The 22,354-nt window shown below is 41.8% G+C and overlaps 1 protein-coding gene across 1 annotated transcript in view; it reads left to right on the top strand.

The window, feature by feature from the left end:
- Positions 1-1,679: 1,679 nt before the first annotated feature.
- OAT (ornithine aminotransferase) overlaps positions 1,680-22,354 on the top strand; it is a 23,454-nt gene continuing 2,779 nt past the window's right edge. Inside the window, exons 1-7 of the mRNA XM_015422195.1 lie at positions 1,680-1,762; positions 6,899-7,116; positions 15,293-15,517; positions 15,922-16,017; positions 17,540-17,667; positions 19,185-19,307; positions 20,414-20,542. Of these exons, the coding sequence (XP_015277681.1) occupies positions 6,918-7,116; positions 15,293-15,517; positions 15,922-16,017; positions 17,540-17,667; positions 19,185-19,307; positions 20,414-20,542 (900 nt within the window). The 5' untranslated portion in view covers positions 1,680-1,762; positions 6,899-6,917. The remainder of the gene's footprint in view (positions 1,763-6,898; positions 7,117-15,292; positions 15,518-15,921; positions 16,018-17,539; positions 17,668-19,184; positions 19,308-20,413; positions 20,543-22,354) is intronic.

The raw sequence follows: 22,354 nt of genomic DNA on the forward strand, positions 1-22,354 counted from the left end.
GGAGCAAAGAAGGAAACAAATCTCAAACCAGTCCCTTCTCATTCTCAGTTATGTCTACTGGTCTGCCAGGTATAGGTAGATTGCCAACCTCCAGGTAGGGTTTGGAATTCTTCCAGAATTACAACTGATTTCTAGAACTACAGAGTCTGGGAGAAATAGAAAACTTAGAGTGGCTACAGATAGTATATGATATACTACATACACAGAGACTACGAGAAACTGATAGAAAGATCTGTAAGGACACCAAAAGTTAAAGGCCAGTTGGAAACTGAGAGGGGACGGGATTGCTACTGATTTGCTTCCTCCTATGAGTCTTCAGATATATAGAGTTGCCAACAACAAGCCTGGAGAAATAATATTCTGCCCCCTGAATAGAGGCTCGATATGTGGAAATGAACAGGTGAAGCGTCTCATGGCATAGAGATAAATAACATCCCACTATGCCTATATTAAAATGATAGGGTATTTTTTCTCCAGATGGTTGGCACCCTGTTTTTTTCCAACACTGAGGAAAACCCGAAGACAATTTTGAGAGGTTTTTTTTTTTAAGGTTGAGTGATAGGCGGCAGGAAGGGGGAGTAGGTGGAGATGACCATTGATTTGGATGTGACATCTGACATCACATCTGTCCCCAGGTGCCATCCCCAATTTCCAGGAATTTCCCAAACTGGAGATGGCAGCTCAAGGGCACATTAAAAACAGAAGAAGAATCCTAATAAATTGGATCAAAGCTGTCTCTAATCCAGCATTCTTTTTAAAACAGAGGCCACCCAGATGCTACTGAAAGGATAATATTTGAGGCATAAAGGCAACTACTTTCCTCTGTTCACAAGTGCATGTAATAAAATCCCAACGCTACTTCTATTAGGCAAAAACAGCTTCAGGATAGGCGTGGTGGGGATAGTTAACCTAAGTTTTTCTACTTCAGCTTCTCCTTCGCCCAGCTGCTTGTTCAGTCATGGGATTTCTATTTTGTTTTTAAAATTGTGTCTGGGAAATCTGGGTCTAAAGGAGGTGACCTTCTTGGGAGTAAGTCCCATTAAACATAGTAGATTTTACCTCCAGTAAACAAATACTTTCAATTAATAAATAGGATCAGATGGCCCGCATAAGCAGCAGCCTTAAATTGGTCTAGTACTCATTCTCTCTCACTTGTAAAACCTGGGAATTTTAATTATGTGAAGGATGCTGGAGAACTTTAAGAGGGACTCAGCTTCTTTTTCATACTACAATTCCCAGCAGTCTTTTGGGGAGCGGCGTTGAAAGCTTATAAACAGAATAAAGAATACCCGAATCTAAAAAAAGAAGAAGTAAAAACACAGAGATAAGACTAGAAAGAAAAGTTGGGGGGGAAATCATAAATAAGTAAAGCGGAGAAGGTATACTTTGAAGAGAAACAAGAAGCGGAGCTGAACGACAAATAGCGAAGCCTCCAGATAAGGTTTTTTACGGAGACATTCTGATTGGTTGAAAACGAGAGCAAGGAATTCGCAAAGAAAGATCAATGAGTGGCGTGGCAGGAACAGAAGCCAACCAATAAGAATCCGACATTGCCCGGGAGGAATGATCGCTGAGTAGTGATTGGTTGAGAAGCGAAGGTGAAGCCAATGGGGTGTCTCTGCGGCGGCGGCGGCGCTTTTCTGTGGACTTGTGACGTGAGTCGGCCTTTTGAGGTGTGACAGTCGCCGAAGACAGTCGCCGCTGCCTTTTTTTGCTCCTCTTTCTCGTGGTGCGCGTGGCGAAGAGAGAAGCGCCTTTTGAGGTACGGCGGAAAGATTAGTGACGGGGCGTCGCTTAGAATGATGATGTCGTTTGTGGCTCCGGCGTAACTTTGGCGACTCTTGCCCTGAGGGCCTTTTTCTAATTCTCCGGAAGATGCCGGGCAGAAGTTGGCTCCTATTGGGGGTGGGGTAAAGCTGGGATTTTGGGTGGTTTTTCGGCTCTGAAAGTGCGGGCGGCGTTTAATTTTCTGACGTCCTTTTGTCCTTCAGCGCTTTGCTGCCTTTAGTCCCCTCCCCCCGGCTTAATTTGGTTTAAAGCTGTTGGAAACTACCTCTGGAAGATGTAACAGAATAAATTCTCTGAGCATGCTCGGAGCGTTTGTTTCCTCTCCGCTTCCTTCTCATTGATTGTGCCTAGTTTTATTCAAGGTACAAACTTTCGTGTGCACGTACACTTCTTCAGATACAATGAAATGGAAATTACCAGTCCTTACATATAGGTAAAGGGTGAGCGGTAAATTAGCATACACCATAATGAAGATGTTTAACAGATTAAAGGACCAAACAGGACTAACAAGTTTAGTTTATATGGTTATCATTTGTTTTGGTTTAATTCCAGGGGAAATTCCTGTTTGGTCCTTGAATCTGTTAAACATCTTTGTTATGCTGTATACAAATTTACTGCTCACTCTCTACCTATATAAATGGATTTCATTGTATCTCAAGAAGTGTGTGTGCACACGGAAGCTCATACCTTGAATAAAACTTTGTTGGTCTTAAAAGTGCCACTGGACGCAGTTTGACACTGCTGCCCACCTCAATTGTGCCTGGAATTCTTTGCCTGCTGGGGTGAGGAAGAAGGGTTTCTAGGGAAAGTCCTAAGGCCTCTCTTTAGGAGTTATGCTCATAATCTTTCAGCTTGTTATAATGAGGGGGGAAAATTATCATTCGCTTTCTGTTATTTCCCCATCAAGCTTTGATAGCTCTTTTTTCTTTAGCTGTAGAACTGTATCACTAGAATTTGCTAATCCAACCAGCATAAAGACAGTCTAGCAGAGACTGGAAGCATTTTAGAGACTAACAGTGTTCTAGCATCAACATTTATGGACTGGAGCCCACTTTGTCGAGTGCATTACTCATCAGATGGGGTGTGTGTGTGTGAATTAATCTAGAGAGGAAATTCTTCCAATGTCAGTGTCACACCTCTTTTTAAAAATATTGCTCTACATAGAAGATATTGCCTTCAAATATATATGCTTCACATGTATTTGATGAAGTGTACTCTAGTCCTTGAAGGCTTATGTTTGGGTTCTGTGTTGGCTACAGCAGATAAATACAACTAGCCCACTTGCATAACTGACTTTGCCCAATTTCCTCAGAAGCAAAAGAATATTTGGGTACTCTTTTCCTACCCACTCCGTTTATACTATGCTGCTGATATGCAATTATGAGAGATTAGGACAACAGAGAGACACTTTTTATAAAACTGGGTTGGGAGAGACACACCTTTTTTTGTTCCATGTCGATTAGGGGTCAAACTGGTTTTTACAGTTAAACAAAACACAGTACAAAACTTGTGAAACCATCGAAGAGGAAAATGAGATTAATATATATGCCTTGGGTAATGAACCCTCCTCCATCCTTCCACTATGAAAAAACCTATCATCTACCCTGATACTTATCCACTCTACTCAGTGCTCTCCTTTATACTGATAATATTATGGATCTTTCCCCTCCTGGAGCTTGCCACAGGGTGTGTTTGGTAATCAGGTAGTAGAGTCTTTTTTTTTGGCCATCAAGTCAGAGTTGACTTTTGGCAACCCCATGGGGTTTTCAAAGCAAGAGACGTTCAGAGGTGGTTTGCCATTGCCTGCCTCTGCGTTGTGACCCTGGATTTCCTTGGCGATCTCCCACCCAAATGCTGATTAGGGCCCACCCTGCTTAGTTTCCAAGATCAGTCTAGCCTGGGCTATCCTGGTCAGGGCATTGAGATGGTACTTAGGTGCTGTATTCTATAAGATGCTTTACTTTGTTATCCCAAGATGTGATAGTAGACCTCATGACAGTGACAGCTATTTGTTGGTATTTTGGCTATCACTTTTAAAAGCTGGGAAATAATCTTTCTTAAAGCAGCATTAAGCAAACTAGTTCATTTTCCGTGAGGGGCTGTGTGTGGCTAGACCTATCACATTGAGTTAGTTCAACCTGATGTAACTTGGAGTGATGCAATTTGAAAACTGGGTTCCATCCAGATCTTCAGTAATGAGGTACTTGCTAGTTTTGGGGGGGAACTCTACGTCGTATTTGAACTCTGTTAACATTCTGTGTTAATATTAACAGAAGTTAACTCTTCATCTTTTGAAAGAGGGTAGCAAAATTACGTAAGCTTTTTATATGAGTGTGAACAGTGGGATGCTAATGGTGCAATCCTATGCAGAGTTACTGCATTACTTCTAATGGGCATAGATTTTGCACAGGATTGTGCTGCAAATGGTCTTAGGAAAGTGCTCCAAAATCAACTTTGCTGTAAATTCTGTTCTACTGAACAATTTAAAGATGTTTACCTCTGGAGACACAGATGGGAAAGATGAATGAAGTCAATAGAAACGGATATCCTTCTTTCACTAATAAGGCTGGCTTTACGTAATGCTGTGGGGAACAATTATGCATACTTCTAATGGATCAATGATGTTCATCAAGCATATTGAGATAGCTAACCTTGCAGTTAACTAATTGACTGAGACATGTAGAAGTTGCCTTAGGATGTATGGGTTACCTATGATGGGTCACTTTGTTTTTTTGGTACCTTCATAAATCTGGTGAGAGGGGAGGAGAAAAGTGTTCGTACTTTCACCAGCTTAGTATTGGTATACCACAGGTATGATTTAATTGGTACACATGATGTAATAAGCTTATATCTTGAATAAAAGGTAAAGGTAAGTAAAGGTTCCCTTGCTCGAAAGCCAGTCGAATCCGACTCTAGGGTTGTGGTGCTCATCTCCGTTTCAAAGCCGAAGAGCCAGCGCTGTCCGAAGACGTTTCCGTGGTCATGTGGCCAGCATGACTAAACACCAAGGCGCACGGAATGCTGTTACCTTTCCACCGAAGTGGTACCTATTTATCTACTTGTAATTTCTTGCTTTCGAACTGCTAGGTTGGCAGGAGCTGGAACTAGAGACGAGAGCTCACTCCATCAGCGGCACCCGGTCTCGAACTGCTGAACTACTGACCTTCCACAGCCTGCAGTTCAGCGTCTTAACCACTTGAGCCACCGCAGCCCTATATCTTGAATACCCTTTGTTAAATCTGATGTGGTAGGGAGACAAGGGGAGATAGGAGACCTTCCAGGAGCCACCCTCTTCAGCCTTACAAAGTTCACTAGTTATCTTTGCTCGTGCCCTAGCCTGGTGGAAGTGGAAAGCTTGCTTTTATAAATATTAAAAATGGTGGTTGGTGTAGAAGCCAAGCAATAGTGGCTTACCTCTGTCTGCCAGTGAATTTGTGACTGGTACCAGTCTTGTGCTCAAAAGACCGTTGCTTAGTTCTTAAAGTTCTGCATAAGCCAGTGGTGGTAAGTCATGGCATATGAAGTCACCCGCTGGTAAGAAGAGGAGGAGCCAGGGTTATAACTTTGCTGGTGTCAAAGCTAGGACTGTGGAAAGCAAGCCAAGAGGGACAGGCCTCACCGTATTGCTGCTACTATTAGTGTGCACACCAAGAGAGGCAGGAGACATGGCACCCTTGCTCTTTAGTGCATGTGCATTGGTACTCGGTGTTTCCAGAAGGCAGTGGGAAAAAGCATAGGCTCTTGCAACTCAGTAGGCAGGCTGTGTGATCCACCTGAATGTATCGATCCATGGGGTGAAGACTATTGGTGGAATAAGGAAAGAGAGAGATACATCATTCCCGTTATGAGAAAAGAAAAGCTTCCTCTCCTTCCTTGGGTAGTTTCAGTGCTTTTGTCTGATAACTTCCCTGACAATCAAACCACGGCTATAGTGGCTTCCTTTCTAGCTGCGGTGATTAAGAAAACAGATCTCCCTGAGTTTAATTAGTTTATTGCTGATAACTGTTGACCTATATACAAATTTGATAATTTTAAGTGTGTGCTGGTTTTTGTTGTTGTTGTTATTTTGGTGTTTTTTTTAATTCTGTACAGTTGCTATGGCTTTCTTGCTAATGCAATAAATATTATTATTATTATTATTATAAGACTATTGGCGTAAACCATCTCTTAAAAAAACCACTGAACTTGTTTTATGAGGTGGTGGATGATTTATCTGGTAACTCATGGTTCCGAGTGGTAAAGCAGACTTTATTTTTCTTGAGACTTCGTCTTTGTCTTCTGCTGCTGTTGCAAAGACCTGGAAGCAATGGCTGTATTATAAAATGCAGCTCTTTGGATTTTTTAAAGTGAATCATATGTCAATGATGCAGCAGAGTTCAGTGGGCTCAAACTGTTTCTAATACCATGTAACAAGTACAGAAATTCTAGGAACTCAAGCAAGCAGGTCGTTGGGGGTAGAGAGTTGTCTTCCTCCAATTTTTAAATCAGGTGCTAAACAGTCAAGGAAAATGCTCTATCAGTGCAAACCCTTCAGTGTACCTCCAAATACCATACGCTGGAGGGCAAACAGCAAGGGAAGCCTGCTGCCTTTGTGGGGGCCTTGGTGCTTTCCTTGTAAGTTTCCCAGAAGTGTGTGGCTGGCCATTACAATGGTGGATAAGATGCCTCTTAAATGTGGCAGTGGTTTTTTCTTCTTCTTCAAGAACTTGTACTCTTTCTGTTCCCTTTTACATTTCTGCAGATGGTTCAAGACAGGGCACTACCCACCTTCTGTATACTAGGTACACACTGAAGAGAGCTACGACAGGAGAAAATAAAATTCATGGTATATATAACTTTCAGAGATGGGAGGGAGGGACATGGATTTTTTTTAAAAGTTATGCGTAAGTGTAGGATGGAGGAACAGTGGTGTGGTTTTGGAGAACCATCCCAGATTCCAAAAGAAGATTTTTACGTCTGTTCAAATCCTGCTTGTACCCACAGCCTTTTGTAAAGGTTTATTTTATAAAAACTACTGGATTTTCTTGTAGCCCACTGCTGCAGCTACTGTCTTCTGTGAGTCTCTGGGATTTGTAACACATTTTCCTGTGTGTTAACTTTCTGTTTCCAGATCTGCAACAGTTGCAATCATGTTTTCAAAACTTGCACATCCACAAGTGTCTGCTGTTCTCCGTCGTGGTATTCATGCTTCCGTGAGTTCAGCTACGTCTGTTGCTACTAAGAAAACAGTCCAGCGCCCACCGTCATCTGACTACATCTTTGAGCGGGAGGCCAAGTACGGTGCACATAACTACCACCCACTCCCTGTTGCTCTTGAAAGAGGAAAAGGTAATAATTTGTGCTCAACACGTTTCCTAACAGTGGTGATGTAAGAATCAAGGGGTTATCTAGACCTTATTTCATAACATGCAGTTTACCACTTTCCTAGGGTGAGCTGTATTTGCACAGCCATTTTCTTGCCACCACATACACCACTGCTGTAACAGAGGCATTTCCTTAGGTGGAAGGAAATATGTGTAGATCATTGGTACTGTATGTGTATGGACTGTTTCCTCTTCTGCTAATCTGAGTATGTGCCTGCTGTTCAAAAGGGAGAGAGAGAATATACTGGCATCAGCCACAGTACTATTTTGTGTTCCCCAGCTAGGAAGGGCAGCAGAATGCCTGATTTTTGGACCTCTCATACCAGGAGATAGAGAAGAAGTAATCTTGTGGGTGGTGCTAGTAGAGGAAGGCAGCAAGGCAGCGGGAGAAGAAAGCTGGAGAAGAATAAATTTGAGATAAAAACTTGGTATCAGTGTTGGCTAGCTGCTATTTTCTTGGGGGTACATATCCAGAAAACTCTAAGCTTGAGTTCAGCAAGTAACTTTACCAGCAGGCCACTGTAAATGTGAGTTGAGGATAGAAATGCCACAGTTTTCTCCCAATGATGCTTGATGATGAATCCGAGCATGACTTCCTGTCTGTTTTGCTTCCTGATATGGGTATGAGAATGATCTTTGTGTATTTCCGCCTCCATTCTTCCTGGGGAAGATAGGCTGCGGTGCATCAGTCACTATAAGGTCCTTCTTCCTGGCTTCCATGCTTATAGGTCAATCTCTTGTGAACTGGTTTAGGAAGAATCAAGAGGGGGACAGGACATTGACAGCCAGGGTAGGTATTTGTGCATGCGCACAGTGGCACTCAACTGTAGAACTGAATTGAATTTCTATGGGCAGCCATTCTAAGCGCCTTGTTTCTCTGCTAGGCTATTCAGTAGTGATTCAGTTGTGGCTGACAATATGGCTCTCATTCTGCAAGCACTGTTATAACAGAACTCAGGCAAGAGTTATTATGGTGGTCTCAACACGCATGCGCTTGCAGTATGTGCTGGACGTGTGTCAGAGGTGCTCTCTGTTGCTGACTATGCTATGAGTAAGGCGTAGCGTAAGTATTTTGTGAAGAGTTGTGGGGAGCAGCCTACAGCTGTTGCTGACTTAAGCAAATCTGTGACCTTTTTGCTATTTTTGGCTTATCATGTATTGCTTGTTATTTGAAACCAGCACGCAGATGGCATCACTTCCTTGTTAAATCCTAGAAAGCTTGCAATCCCTACTACTTTCCACATGAATAATTGTATTTCAATTGGGGCTATATATGGGAGCAAAACTAACCCTTCCTATGTTTTAAAACTATACTATTTCAGCTTTGCTTTTCATAGGTAAATCTGCTGTATAGAATCATAGAGTTGGAAGGGACCTCCACGGTCATCTAGTCCAACCCCCCTGCACAATGCAGGGATTTCACAAATGCTTACCCCCTGCAACCCCCAGTGAACCATGATCTATGCCCAGAAGAGGGAAAACAAACAAACCCAACCCAACCCTTCAGGATCCCTGGCCAAATTGGCCTGGAGAAAATTGCTTCCTGACCCCAAAGTGGCAATCAGCGTTTACCTGGATGTGTAGAGTTCCTTCAAGTTCTGGGTATTTCAGACTTTGGGCAGGGAGCCTCATATTCTTGCTACTCTAACATAATTAGTCCTCATATGTGGCTGGTCTCCATAACCTGTCATCATTTTGATTGTGTCCCTCCCCTCCTGCACTCTCAGTCCTCAGGCAGGCACAGAGATCCTGAAAGCATGGAAATGGGTCTTAACCTGGGAGGACGTTGGAATCATTGCCTATCTCTCACTGCTGCTGATTTTTAACAACAGATTATGCAAAGCAAAATATATCACTTGGTGCAAGACGTTGAAGAAAGCTTAGAAGCAGTGACAAAGTAAGGGTGCAGCCAAGTGTGTGTTTCTCCATGCTGGATATCTAGGTGAGAAGTAAAATAAAACAGGGAGTCCTGTTTGTCTTGTCTCGATGGGTAAAATATATTCTTTCTGTAGTAGAACAACTTTAATAAATAAAAGAAATCCAAAACATGTGGCAGTATTTTACTTTTGTTTGGTGTAGTGGTTAAGTGTGCGGACTCTAATCTGGGAGAACGGGGTTTGATTCCCCACTCCTCCACTTGCACCTGCTGATGTGACCTTGGGTCAGTCACAAGCTCTGGCACAGCTGTCCTTGAAAAAGAGCAGTTTGTGTCAAGAGTTCTCTCAGCCCCACCCACCTCACAGGGTGTCTGTTGTGGGGAGGGGAAGGGAAAAGAGTTTGTAAGCCGCTCTGAGACTCTAAGTGAAGGGCGGGGTATAAATCCAATCTCTTATTATTATTATTAGGACCAACTAAAAAGTCATACTGACACGAGCAAGCTTTCGAACTGATGAAAAATGTTGAGGCTAGAAGCTAAGGAAAAAAGTAAAAAAGTGAGTGGATACAGAAACCTATGCTGAGCATAGGGTATTGATTAGCCCAAGGCTGCGGTTTCTGATTGTTCAGGATGGAATGTAGGAAATGTTATGCAGACTTAGAGAGCAATTCTAAATAGGCTTTGTCTGAATCTGACTTGGGTCTAATCAGTAGGGCTTAATCCAAGGAAAGCATTCTTAAGATTGCACTGTAAATTAGGTTAGACCACATTTGGTGCTATAAGATCTTGGATTGCATCAGAATCTTCTGTGATAAAGAAACAATGGCAGCTCTCCCTTTGAAAACAGAAAAGCTAGCCACTTTTATTTATCTTGTGCACTAATTGGAGCACACAGGTCTTTTTTTTAAAGAAGAGGGCAAAGTAAAGCAAAAGGTATTTTTTCCCCTTCTGCCCTATAATAGAGCAGTATAGATTTTTGGTTGCATACTTGGTAAAAAAAATCATTTGAAGGCAAATTAGTTAGTTGCTGGAGAGCATGTTTCTCCACAGGCAAAATCTTATCATTAGGTGGCAGAAGGCAATCTTTCTCCCCCTCACTGTTCTTGTAGAAAAAGTCTGAAAGTAGCAGTATCCACTAAAAAGTCAAAGTAGTGAGCAAACTTCTGAGTTCACTGGGACTTTTTGCCCCAAGTACAATCTAGTTTAAGTAAGCCTACATAACCTCTATCCCCTTTAATAAACTGCATGTGCAGACTTTTCATTCTGCCCAGCAGCATCTTTCATTTCTCCATCTCCTTTTTGTGTGTTTTAGTTAATATCCATCATTAATAAAACACTGGGTAAACTTGGAAGGTTGCTCACCATGTCTTTTTAGTTTGTTTTGTTAGGGGTATTATGCTGCTCTTGCTTTTGGGTTTTTAAACATGTCATTTTGATCAATTTAATCAATTTAATAAATGATTCATGCTTTCATCTAATTTAACTGAGGCTCAGGATTATTTCTTAAACTTAAATGCTGCCTGTTTATATCCTGACCTGGATAGCCCAGACTAATCTGATGTTGTCATGTCTCAGAAGCTAAGCAGGGTTGGCCAGGCCCGTAGCCACGGTGAAGCTCCCTGGGGCTCATGTCTTACCCCGAATCTGCCCTGCCCCATCTGCTCTCCACCCCAAGTCCACCCTCACCTGACTTGAGCCTTTTTTTTAAAAAAAAACTCAGTTGCAGTGTGCCCACCCTCCCCCCAACCAGCACGGAGCGGCACACTCAGGCTCAGGGCTGGCAAGAGACACTTTTTCCCTGCTTGACGGGCTCCAGCAAGACAGGCTGGAGGCATTTGCGAGGCCGGCTTGGAGCCTATTTGGAACACGGTGGGCTATCCAGGTCAGGATATTTTATATACAGGCAGCGGCGAGCATTTCATTAGTTGTGACCTTGTGTCAGCTCAGAGACTATTGTCTACAGTCAAATGCATTTGCATTACAACATGAGTCATCTTAACTGTGAAGGAAGATTCTGGCTTGGATCCCACCTAAAATTTCTTTAGGAATAAGGAGAGGTGTGATCTTGGCTGATTCCTCCCTTTCCATGGGAGACTTTTTATTCTCCCCAAAGGTAGTTCTGGGGTCCCCTCCACCTAGAAGCAACATTTGGCCTGCCAGGGGATGGGGGCTCTGCGACAATCCTTTTGCACCTATGGAGATTTCATGTGGGACCTAAGCCATTGTGTAGTGGTTATTGTGTGACTAGGATTGAGGAAAATCTGGGTTCAAATCCTGCTCTGCAGTAGTTCACTGGGTAACTTTGGGCCAGTCATTTTCTTTTAGCTTAATTTACCACAAGGTGGTTGTAAAGATAAAGTGGAGAAGGAGAGAGCCATGTACACTTCAGTGAGCTTTTTGGAGAGAGGGCAACATAAAAATGGATGTACATATTCAAATACTTTCACAGTCTCTTTACCAAGTAAAGGTGATGTACCTTAACAACTGTCAAATGCTTTTGCTGGCGCAGAAGAATTGAATTAAAGTACCAACTTTCTTGAGTTGCTATACGGCTAGGATTACATAATCTTTTGGGAGGCACCAGTGGTGATCTCCGCACGACTGGCAGCTCCTTCGAGGAGGGGGTGGAGTGTCCCCCCTTTGAGGATGGCATGTATGGCAGACCCTGTTAGGGATCTACCCTCCAGTCAGTCAGGGGCTTGCAGGAGGAGACTCTGGATATTGGCTAAATGCCCCATGCCTTCAAGACCCACCGTGGTCCTTGTGCAGCTGGTGACAAATGGACTGTGTTCGGAGCTGCTGCCATACCATGTGGGTTCTTTAAACCCCCACCTCACAGCTGATCAGTGGGGCAGGGGAGGGGTGTGGTGCGGTCTGGGCCAAGGCACCAACTAACACCAGGGGCCCCAGTCCCTTTAAACCCCCAACCACCTTGCAGCTGATTGGCCCTGGGGTGGGGTGTTGTGGGCATGCTGTGGCAAAGGGTTTGCTCAGCCTGCCCTAGTCAATCAAGAGGGTGGGACTAGTCAGTGGCACCCTGAGTTGGGTGCTTGAAAACTGGCTCCTTCTGTCCCACATCTGGCATTCATTCCACCAGGAGGGGAGCATTTGCAGCCAGAAGTGCTACCTAGGTAATGGAGAAGGGCTTGGCCCTTGAGGAGAAGACAAGCTCATATCTCATGGAGGTAGGGGAGAGACGTCATGGAGAAGGAAATCTAAGGATGCTAATCTCAATCCCCTCCTCTTCACTACCAAGGCCAGCAGAACCCAGCCAATCATGACCAGTCCCCCCCCCCAGCATTTTAAGATCTCCCTAAATTTTTAAAAACGTATTTCCACTGCATTAACAAAATATGTGCATACATATTATTAGGGCTGAGATTAAATCTATTGTTCATTTGCACTTTATTCATTTATATATATTTATATAAATTGGGTTGCCCCTGTGGCAACCCAAAGCAGCTTACAGCGCCATTCTCCCCTCCTCCAGTTTATCTTCACCACCAATGCTCCCTCTAAGCTGTGGAGTCTTGTGAGCAAAAATTCTACTTTGTGAGCTACTGGCATTAAAGTTGTGAGTGAGTGATTTGGCTACTGCATAAATTAGTTTGCTCTTGAGCCATCCTTCCTGAGCGAAGACAAAACTGTGCGAACCGGAGGCTAAAAAAATGTGAGCTAGCTCATACTAACTCAGCTTAGAGGGAACACTGCTCACAATATGTGAGGATGTGATTGGATGCCGCATGTTGGTGTGGTAATGAGCATTTTTAGCTGCCTCTTAATTACGCACATAGGAGAAGCGAAATCGAAAGGATAGGAATTCAGACCAGTAAATAGAACAACTAAAAGATCTTATATAATTTGAGTATAAACGAACAAAATCAGTGGAACTGTATCTTAAGACCTGAGGTGGCCTTTGGTAGCAAAACTGTGAAGTTAACCTCAGTTTAGCAACAAGAGCCTATCAGTGTAGTCATGGAAGTGCAGTGGTTCAACTCTGGCTAGTCTGACTGATCATTATGATTGTTCAGTAGATTGTGAAAAATGAGCAGTACAAAATACATAAGGTAATCATATTGAGGACGCCAGTGTGTCCTTCCTGTTTTGTATATGTGGAAGATATTATATAGTGGACTCTGAGGGAAATCTGGAGTTTTTTGGCTTTTTGTGGGGACCCAAGAGAAGAGCCAAAGAATGAGGGAACTTTCCGTCAGCCTCCTAGTTCCCCTCTCTTTCCAGCCCTTCTGCTAAAGGCTCGGGAGATGGGGACCGTGCTGTGAAGATTGGAGGTTATGTTTGTGTGCATCATGTACCATACCCTAGGTGCCTATGTCCCAAGTGTCCCTCTCTCTTAGTCCTTGCCCTTGCCTAAGTAATAGTTACACTTGGCTTTAATTTTTTCCCTTTGGCTGTAACTGAGCCAGAATAAATAATGAAAGTCATTAAATTAAATGTGAAAATTAGTAACATGATCACAGTTGCTGAAGCTTTTTATGCCTTTAGGACAGAATTGGTTCTGCAGGATAATTCACATGGACAAGCAGTGCTACTTTGCTCCCTCTCAAGTTCCTGTTGGAAAAATTCCTGGCTTCTTAATGTTCTCTTGATTGCTCGGCTGTCTGGGGCATCATTTGTTTGTTACACATGCATCATCTGATTCAGATTACATTGGCAAAACCTCAACATGACCTGAGAATGCATCTTTAGTGTTATTTTAATCAGGAGATCAAATAGTGTCGAAGTCTTAATAGCATTCTTGCTGTAATGTAATTTTGTAATACTAGATTAAAACTAGTAGTAAAAATGTCAGTGCCTGGCAACTGTTTACAACTCTTAGTTGTTTACAACTGCAAATGAACAACTCTGTAGAGTAATACAATAAGTGAACTCGTTTGGCACCTAGATAAGAGTGTAGCAAGGCACAAAACCATGTACAGCCGTATCAAGTGCTTCCTGGAACACAAGTAAAACAGCTTTGTCTTGGCATCTTACCATCTGCAAAAGCTTATTAGCGGAAGCAAAAGAAAACAGGTTTTTAACCTTCCGTTCACCTTGGACCCTTGAAAATATACAGACTTCCCATTGTTTCATCTTGTTGGCCTGAGAGGGACTTTACTCATTCAAATGAAACATTATTAGTACACCACAGGTAAACTTGGGCAGAAGGTGTGTGTTTAATACTCTGCGTTGAATACTGGGAGTCCCCAGATGTGTGGCAGGAACTGTACTTGGGTGGGAATTAGCACAATGCTCTGTCAAAATTAGAGCATAGCTGCCTGCTTTTACATTACGGCTAAAGGTCCTTTTTTACTTTATTGTCTGGGAGTCTATTACATCTATTGAAGAGGGATAACTATAGAAATACTTGGTCAAGGCTGATAGATAAGAAGCTGGAACTGCTTGGCCCTCCTCTTTTGATGCTTCATAGTATAACTCCACAAGAGGCTTGGAGTTGGTATATTTGAAGGTGTCAAGTTGGGACAGAGCCAGTGCACACGCTAGGTGTGTATGCTCCACTCTTGCTTTAGGGGTCCCTCCTTCACTGAATTTTCCCTCATGTCTAAGCTACCTTGCTACTTCTTCTCATAGGTTTGCTTTCACTGTCTCAAGACTAAATGCCTTCCCATCTGTGGAACTAACGGGATGACTTGGACAAATTAGTAAATTGTAGTAAATCAGGCTTTACGCTTGTGCATCCGGTGCAGTTGAGACCCTGTTTTGCTCTCAGTGGTCAGCTTTTAGGTTTCATTCAGTTATAATTCCATTGAAATGTAAATAACTGTGTTACATTGGAGAAGTTCCATCTTGTTACCTGGAATTAGAATTCTTAAACTTTCAACCCAAATCTCTTCGAATTTAATGCTGAATTTTAACTTGTAGTGTCTTTTTACTCACATATGTTACTTTCTAATGCTTTAAACCTAACTTTTTATTACTCATTTTACAGCTTGTAAAATCATAGAAATTTTAATGTATTGTTACTTGATGGATGTATATTTGTGAATTGTTTTTTTTAAAATGCTTGAGACCTCTGGTCATATAAGCCGAAATAAATTGATAGATACTCTACCCAAGTTGTGTTAAAGTATCTGTTTCATTTGTGAAGTGGTGTTTTAGTTTGTTTTAGTTTGTTGACCAAAATTTATCCCTAAGATTTTATTTTTTATCACCTGGAAGACACTGACTCAAGTCATCTCTGCCAGTATTTTACCAAATAACTATTCTAAATTGTTTTCCTTTACATCTCATTGTTCCACTTTTTTAGGTGTTTATGTCTGGGACGTAGAAGGCAGAAGGTACTTTGACTTTTTAAGTGCTTACAGCGCTGTCAATCAAGGCCACTGTCACCCAAAGATTGTAGCAGCATTGAAATCCCAGTCTGAGAAACTCACCCTTACCTCAAGAGCATTTTACAATGATGTGCTTGGTGAATATGAAGAATATATCACTAAAATGTTCAACTATAACAAAGTGCTTCCGATGAACACAGGTAATATATTCTAAGAAACATGTCAATGAACAACTTTTAAACTTCTAAGGAGAATGTTGGAGAAGATGGTTGTACATTCCTGATATTTCTAATCACTTCCTGACTGTTGTGATATCTGCTGGACCCAGACTGACTGAACTTACTATAACTTAAGTATATAGGCATAGTTTTAACTTACTTTCTCACACTTTCCCTGGGGAGAGAGAGCAGACAGAATTGAAGTTTTTCTGGGAAATGATGTTTTTTGCATCCCCTTTTCTGGCATGCTCTCCCCACCCTCTTTCTCCAGAGCCAGATACTTTTCTCACTGCTTATGTGTCATGTGTGGTCCCTGTGTTGGCATCTGATAGTAACAAGTTTCTTTCCCCCACCCCCATTTCCTTCTGTGTGCTCTTTTGGCTTAGGTGTGGAGGCCGGAGAAACAGCATGTAAACTGGCTCGTAAGTGGGCATATACAGTAAAAGGAATTCCAAAATACAAGGCAAAGATGATTTTTGCAGGTATGTTATAATTTTGTATGGTGAGCACTTGCTGTAAGACAAAAGTAATAGAAATTGTGGATTATGAAATCCAGAGACTGTTTTCTGCCAGAGAATGGGGTATGTTGTGATCTTCGTTCACTCTGCCTTTTGGATATCACCTCACATGCTCCCCTCCCCTCCCACCCCTTGGAGATATCTTGTTCCCCATTTCTAACATTTTTGGGGGCACTCAGTGGGCAGCAGCTGGAGGGGGGAGTTGGAAAGTTCTGTTCCACTGGTGGCCATTATATTCAGCCCACTGTATCTAAAGAGCCATACAGACTAAGGATGCATTTGGTTAAATATTTATTACCCTTTTATTGAAAGCTCAAGCATGCAGTATTAACAATGCCTTCTGTTACTTGAATTGACTTCACTCTACTTGAACAGTGCCACTTTGCTGAGCTGAAAACTTGCAGAAGATTGCCTTCTTTACACGAGCATTACTAAATTATTAATCCACATTGATTTTGTTTGGTACCATAAAGAAACTGCTACTACTAAGAGGCAAGCAGGACAATTATAAAGAGACTTACATTCTTCTAAGCATATTCCTTTCCATGGAATTGGAAGGATGTGACTCTGCTCAAAGTTGCACCGAACAGCAACTTTTTGGGTGGTGAGGGTGATAGACTGTGATCACAACCCTGCGTGCATGTGGTAGGAAATAAAGTGCTGTCAAGGTGCAGGTGACTTATGGTGACCCCTCAAGGGTTGTTAAGGTGGGAGATGAGCAGAGGTGGTTGGCTGTTGCCTTCCTCTGCATAGCAACCCTGGTCTTCCTTGGTGGTCTCCTCTCCAAATACTGATTATGGCTGATCCTGCTCAGCTTTTGAGCTTAGGCTTGTCTGAGCGATTCAAGCTGCTAGGGAAACATTAAACTCAGAGACTAGTACTATAGTGTTAAAATGCTTAGAGTCACCCTGTACATCTTTCCCCTTTCTCCATGCATGTTCTTAGCATTGCTTCACAGCATGCTATTTCTCAGCCTTAGGAAGCTTGTTGCATAGAATGTATTTATTTACAGCTGCAGTTAAAGGCTGCTATTTAGACACTTGGCAGACAAGTTTGGCATAGTTAAACAATAATCTCTAATTAGTTCTGCCTTTGCAGCTAAATTGATGACCTTAACTTTAAATGTGGTTTAAAGTCCAGATTTAAGCTTGTAAAAGCAATTAGATAATGGGTCAAAGGGGAAGAAGTCTTAAATTGATTTTCAATTACTTGTTCAAATAAGCTAGTTGAGAAATGTGTGTAAACACAATCCTTTCCCATTAATCACCACAGTGTTTTTTGCATTATAAGATACTTGGCCAATATTTGGAAGAGACTGACAGAAGATAGCAATACAATTTTCTCTAGTGTTTTTAGAAATACATGGTGTCTGTTAAACTCTTTGGATTGTTGAGCTAGCCAAGCAGCATAAAATAACTAGTCAGCTTTCCTTTATTGACAAAAGTGGAAGTTTTTTAAAGCATTTGTCCTGTATCTCTCCTGCCAGCTGGCAACTTTTGGGGAAGAACGTTATCTGCTATCTCGAGTTCTACAGATCCTTCCAGCTATGATGGGTTTGGACCATTTATGCCAGGTTTTGAGGTCATTCCATACAATGACTTGCCAGCTCTTGAGGTACCTTGCTATTTTCCCTTTGAAGGAACCCGGCAACTCTTCAACAACTGTACATGTATTGCCTTTACACTGAGATATTGCATTCAGTGTACTGTTGCTGCTGTTCTTCTTTACTGTTGTATGTAACTACAAAACCATTTCTTCTTTCTATACTTGCCACAGCTGAACTGAGACATTTTGCTTTAAGTTTGTCAGTACATCAGTTTTATGCTTTTGAAGCTAGATTCCTAGAAATATACAATAAAAGCCATAATTTCATTGTATATGGAACATTTAGTATGCAGAACAAAGACCGCTATAAAAGCATTAATTCCTATTTGGTAATTTACTAATCCATACTTGATAACTATGGGGTAGTCATCAGAAACAGGGTGATAGGGCTAAATGTATTTGAATGATGGGCGCTAATTGTAATTATATGCTTGGGTGTTGTGTTCTGTCTTCTAGTAGTCACTGATACTTTGCTGAATGCTAGTTTTCCTAGTGACTTTACTCCAATTTAGAGCACAGGTTTGGTGCTAAAAATGAGAGCTAGTGGACAGAATGTAGGTCTGTGATCTGGGTTCAAACCAAACTTGGTCATGAAGTAACAGGATGGTCAAAGACAAGTCACCTTCTGTCAATATCTCTTTGTCTTACCAAATGGGCATGCTAATGAATGCTTCTGAATGAATAACTATTTAAAAGGTACTTTGCACATTTAGTATTCATGCCTCTGAGAAACTTGGGTCTACCAGAATCCGTTACTTTCTTCAGAGTGTGAAGAGCACATTTGTAGCTCCCATAATAACAAAGAGAAGCTTGAAGTGTTTTCTGATTGAATATCTTAGCTGTCAGAGTGAGTGAGATAACTGGCAATATAAGCTTCTCTCCTCAAGTTTTTTTCCCTATAGGTAGGCCCCCCCCCCACTGTCACAAACATTTATACAGGTCTGGATCCCCTCCCCCCTTCCATTCCTGATAATTCATTCCATATTGGAGGCAGAGAAGGTGCTGTGGAAATGCACTTGGCATTTCTGGTTGTTGGAAGTGCTTAATTTTTATGACTGGTAGAGCATCATTCTGTTTCTAGGTGTACTGCCAAAGGTGGTAAGGGTAGCATAGTTAAACAATAAGGATAAAACATCCCTTGCAATTGTTCCAGTTTTGCATCCTAAATTGAACTGGTGGGTGAGGAACAGCAGTATTGAACACTTGTAAATCTGTGCCGTAGATGTTGCTTTTGAATGTCTTCTAGCTAATGCATTTTTTTTGCAGCAAGTAACTATTGTATGAGAATATTAGGGTGGGTTTTTTTGCTACATTCTCCCTGCTGGTCTGTCAGGGAGATGCCCATGCATCCTTGTGTTGTTGAAACTTAAATTGTACCCTTAGTGGCTCATGTTAAAAGCTATTATGGGGTGAAGTCAATATCAGCTGGCCTGTTTAGAGGTTAGGGGATGTAATGTGATTGTTACAGGGGCTGAAATGGCATTTTCCCATAATTGACTTGATTTCTATTTGTAATTGTTCTTTAGCGTGCGCTTCAGGATCCAAATGTAGCGGCTTTCATGATTGAACCAATTCAAGGTGAAGCTGGGGTGATTGTTCCTGATAACGGTTACCTAACAGGTGTGCGAGAGCTCTGCACAAAGCACAATGTAAGTAATTCACTACAATAAAGGAAAATATGTACATTCTGAAGATTAGCCCAGTGCAGCGGGTTTCTTTCAGACCAAAGACAGTAATCCTTTGATGTTTTCATATATTGCAAGATGCATACATTTCTTGACATTACTGGTTGACGCTTAAGTGTCCTCTCCTCCCCTATGTCATATCATCTAATATACAGGTTCTTAAGTCTTCCAAAAATCTAGCAGCGAGTGGTGCTGACTTGCGGGGGGTGGGGATCAGTGTTCTCATTTTCTCACCAGTGACTTCAGCTTGGTTCCTGGGAGAATACTTTTCTGTAAGGTGAGCCTTTGCTCAGCCCAGCTGTCTTAACAGTTCTGTGTCTATCTGAAAAAGGCAGTAAAGTTGTTGGAATAAACTGTGTGTACCCTGAAGCTTGGACTTTAGCCCCCTTTGTGCACAACCAGTATATTGTCTTAACAAAACTCTTCTGAAAACTAACTTAGCAACAGACTGAAAAAGTTATCTTGCAGAGCAGTGGTGGATTTCACCCTGCGGTATTTTTATGGTGACCCGTCTGCTTCATAGTTTACCCGGGATTTGCCACTCAGAAGCTTGGATGAAAGTAAATATGGTTTAAGGATGTGGCCCAGAGAGCTGTGTGTAGTAGAGCTTTAGAGAGTATGTCCCAGTTTAAAAAAAACAACTAATAACAATGTTGTTCATTGCTTGAGAATCCAATTTTTAAATTCATTTTCTTTCCCTTTTATTGTAAATTCTGGAACCATTGCAATATTAACATACAATAGATATAATAGAATTTCAAGAAAGCAGCCTCTAATAAGGCAAAGAACTGCTCTTAGAATAGTGCTAAATCCCTGTGTGTACATGTAAAGTACTGTTAAGCAGAAGGACACTTAATACCTCTGCTGTTAAATTATTTCCTCCCTCCCATATCTGGATTATGTATAATCCAGAATTGCAAAGATGTAGACAAAACCCCTTGTCTTTAGACAAAAGAGATATAAATATCAGAATTGTTTGCTTGAAAAGTTGGGGGTAGAGCTTACTGTTTCAAAGATACATTGCCTGTTGAAGGATTAGCACATATCTTGATCTTTTAAAAATAAAACAGGTTCTGTTTATTGCTGATGAAATTCAGACTGGGCTAGCTAGAACTGGGAAAATGCTGGCTGTTGATCATGAAAATGTGAGACCTGATCTGATCCTGCTTGGAAAGGCGTTGTCCGGAGGTGTTTATCCTGTAAGTAACACTTTCAAATACTCCTAACTTTTTCTGAATGTATTAAAGTTCTCAACAAGCCAAGTACAAACCCAAGCTTTGCATCCTGGCTTCACTTCTGATTAGATCAAATTACGAACATATAGTCAACATGTAACCTCAATTGAGCTTATCATCCTCAACAGTGGACGGTACCTTCAGGCAACTCATAAATGGTATGTATTTTAGAGATTCTCTTTACTGATCATGCAAAGGCATAGTCTAGTACATCATTTTTGAGGAATCCTCAGTTTGTTCTTGGCTCTTTGATATAAATAATAACGAATACACCCAATTTTACTATCTGAACTTCTTGTATTACATCATACTGTTGTAAAGTTTGTATGTTAACAACAATATCCTAATAAAGAATTTAAAATTCAAAAAACAACAACAACAAGCCAAGTGCAAACTTGATCTATGGAACGGTGATTGACATGGAGTTTGGCTGTGTGCCACTATTCATATTATTATAATAGGGCAGAGCTTTAATCTACCACGTCCAAAGAAGTTATACACATTTTGGGATACTTCCATATCATTGTCAGAGTCCATATCATTGGCAGAGTTATTTCTATTTTAATTCTTTCCATACTACTTTTTAGATGTTATGACCTGCAGCAGTTCTGCCTTTGTTATAAAAATGTATCATAGGAAGCAGCTCTGACATGTCTTTCTGGTGTTCTAGAGAGGGGAATAAATTATTATTACAGTCTACGTACAGCTATGGAATTAGGAGGGAAGATGTAGTAGATCTACTAGTCCCATTCACTGAGATCATATCCTATACTTTAAGATGCCCTGATGGATGCATAACATGAACTATACTTCAACAAGAAAAACTTTGATGCAGAATAACTGCAATCTCTGGTGCCCTGAGTCTGTATCTGTAGTCTTGTGTGGATATAAGCTTAAATGGCTAGTGGTGACTGTGCAGTCTTAAACTCATTATGGACCTGTTACAGCCTTTAGATGCCCAGGTTAAGGCATTATATCTGTATGTCATGTTACTGTTGATCATTTCTTTCTCTCTCTCTCTTTTCTCAGAGAGAGAGAGAGAGATTTGTTCACACTTCCTGGAAGACATTTGTTTACAGTCAAAAACTACACCAGTGGGTGTAGTGGTTAAGTGCGCAGACTCTAATCTGGGAGAACCGGGTTTGATTCTCCACTCCTCCACTTGCACCTGGCTGGATGACCTTGGGCAAGCCATAGTTCTGATAAGAGCTGTTCTTGAAAAAGAGCAGTTTCTGTCAGAGCTCTCTCAGCCTCACCTATCTCACAGGGTGCCTGTTGTGGGGAGGGGAAGGGAAAGGAGTCTGTAAGCCGCTCTGAGACTCCTTTGGGTAGTAAAGGGCGGGGTACAAATCCAATCTCCTCCTCCTCCTCCTCCTTCTACATGTTCTGAAATCTACTAGGATGATTTTGGCAATGTGTCTGTTTCAAACACTGTGCAGGATTGATACATTTTCAACAGAATTTAGGTAGTTGTCTCTATATGTCACCTTGAACCTTTGTGGATGAAATGTCTTGCCTTGTCCTGGCTTTCCACTGAGTGACAGGTGGGCCACCTTTGCTGCACACTCCTGTTTCTTTAATCAAGGCAATGGGAGATAACTCACATACTAGTTTTAGGCAGGGGTCATTTCCTGCAGGAGCGCACAGGAGCGGAGCTCCGGCAGTAAAGAGCCCAAGGGGCGGGCACATGGCAACAAGCCCCACCCCCTGCTCCCAGCAGCCCTCAGTCAGAGCAAGAAGCAGCCCGGTAAGTTGCAGAGCCACCCCCCCCCCCCG

Source organism: Gekko japonicus, unplaced genomic scaffold, assembly GCF_001447785.1.
Source record: "Gekko japonicus isolate JY-2015 unplaced genomic scaffold, Gekko_japonicus_V1.1 scaffold415, whole genome shotgun sequence".
Lineage (NCBI taxonomy): Eukaryota > Metazoa > Chordata > Lepidosauria > Squamata > Gekkonidae > Gekko > Gekko japonicus.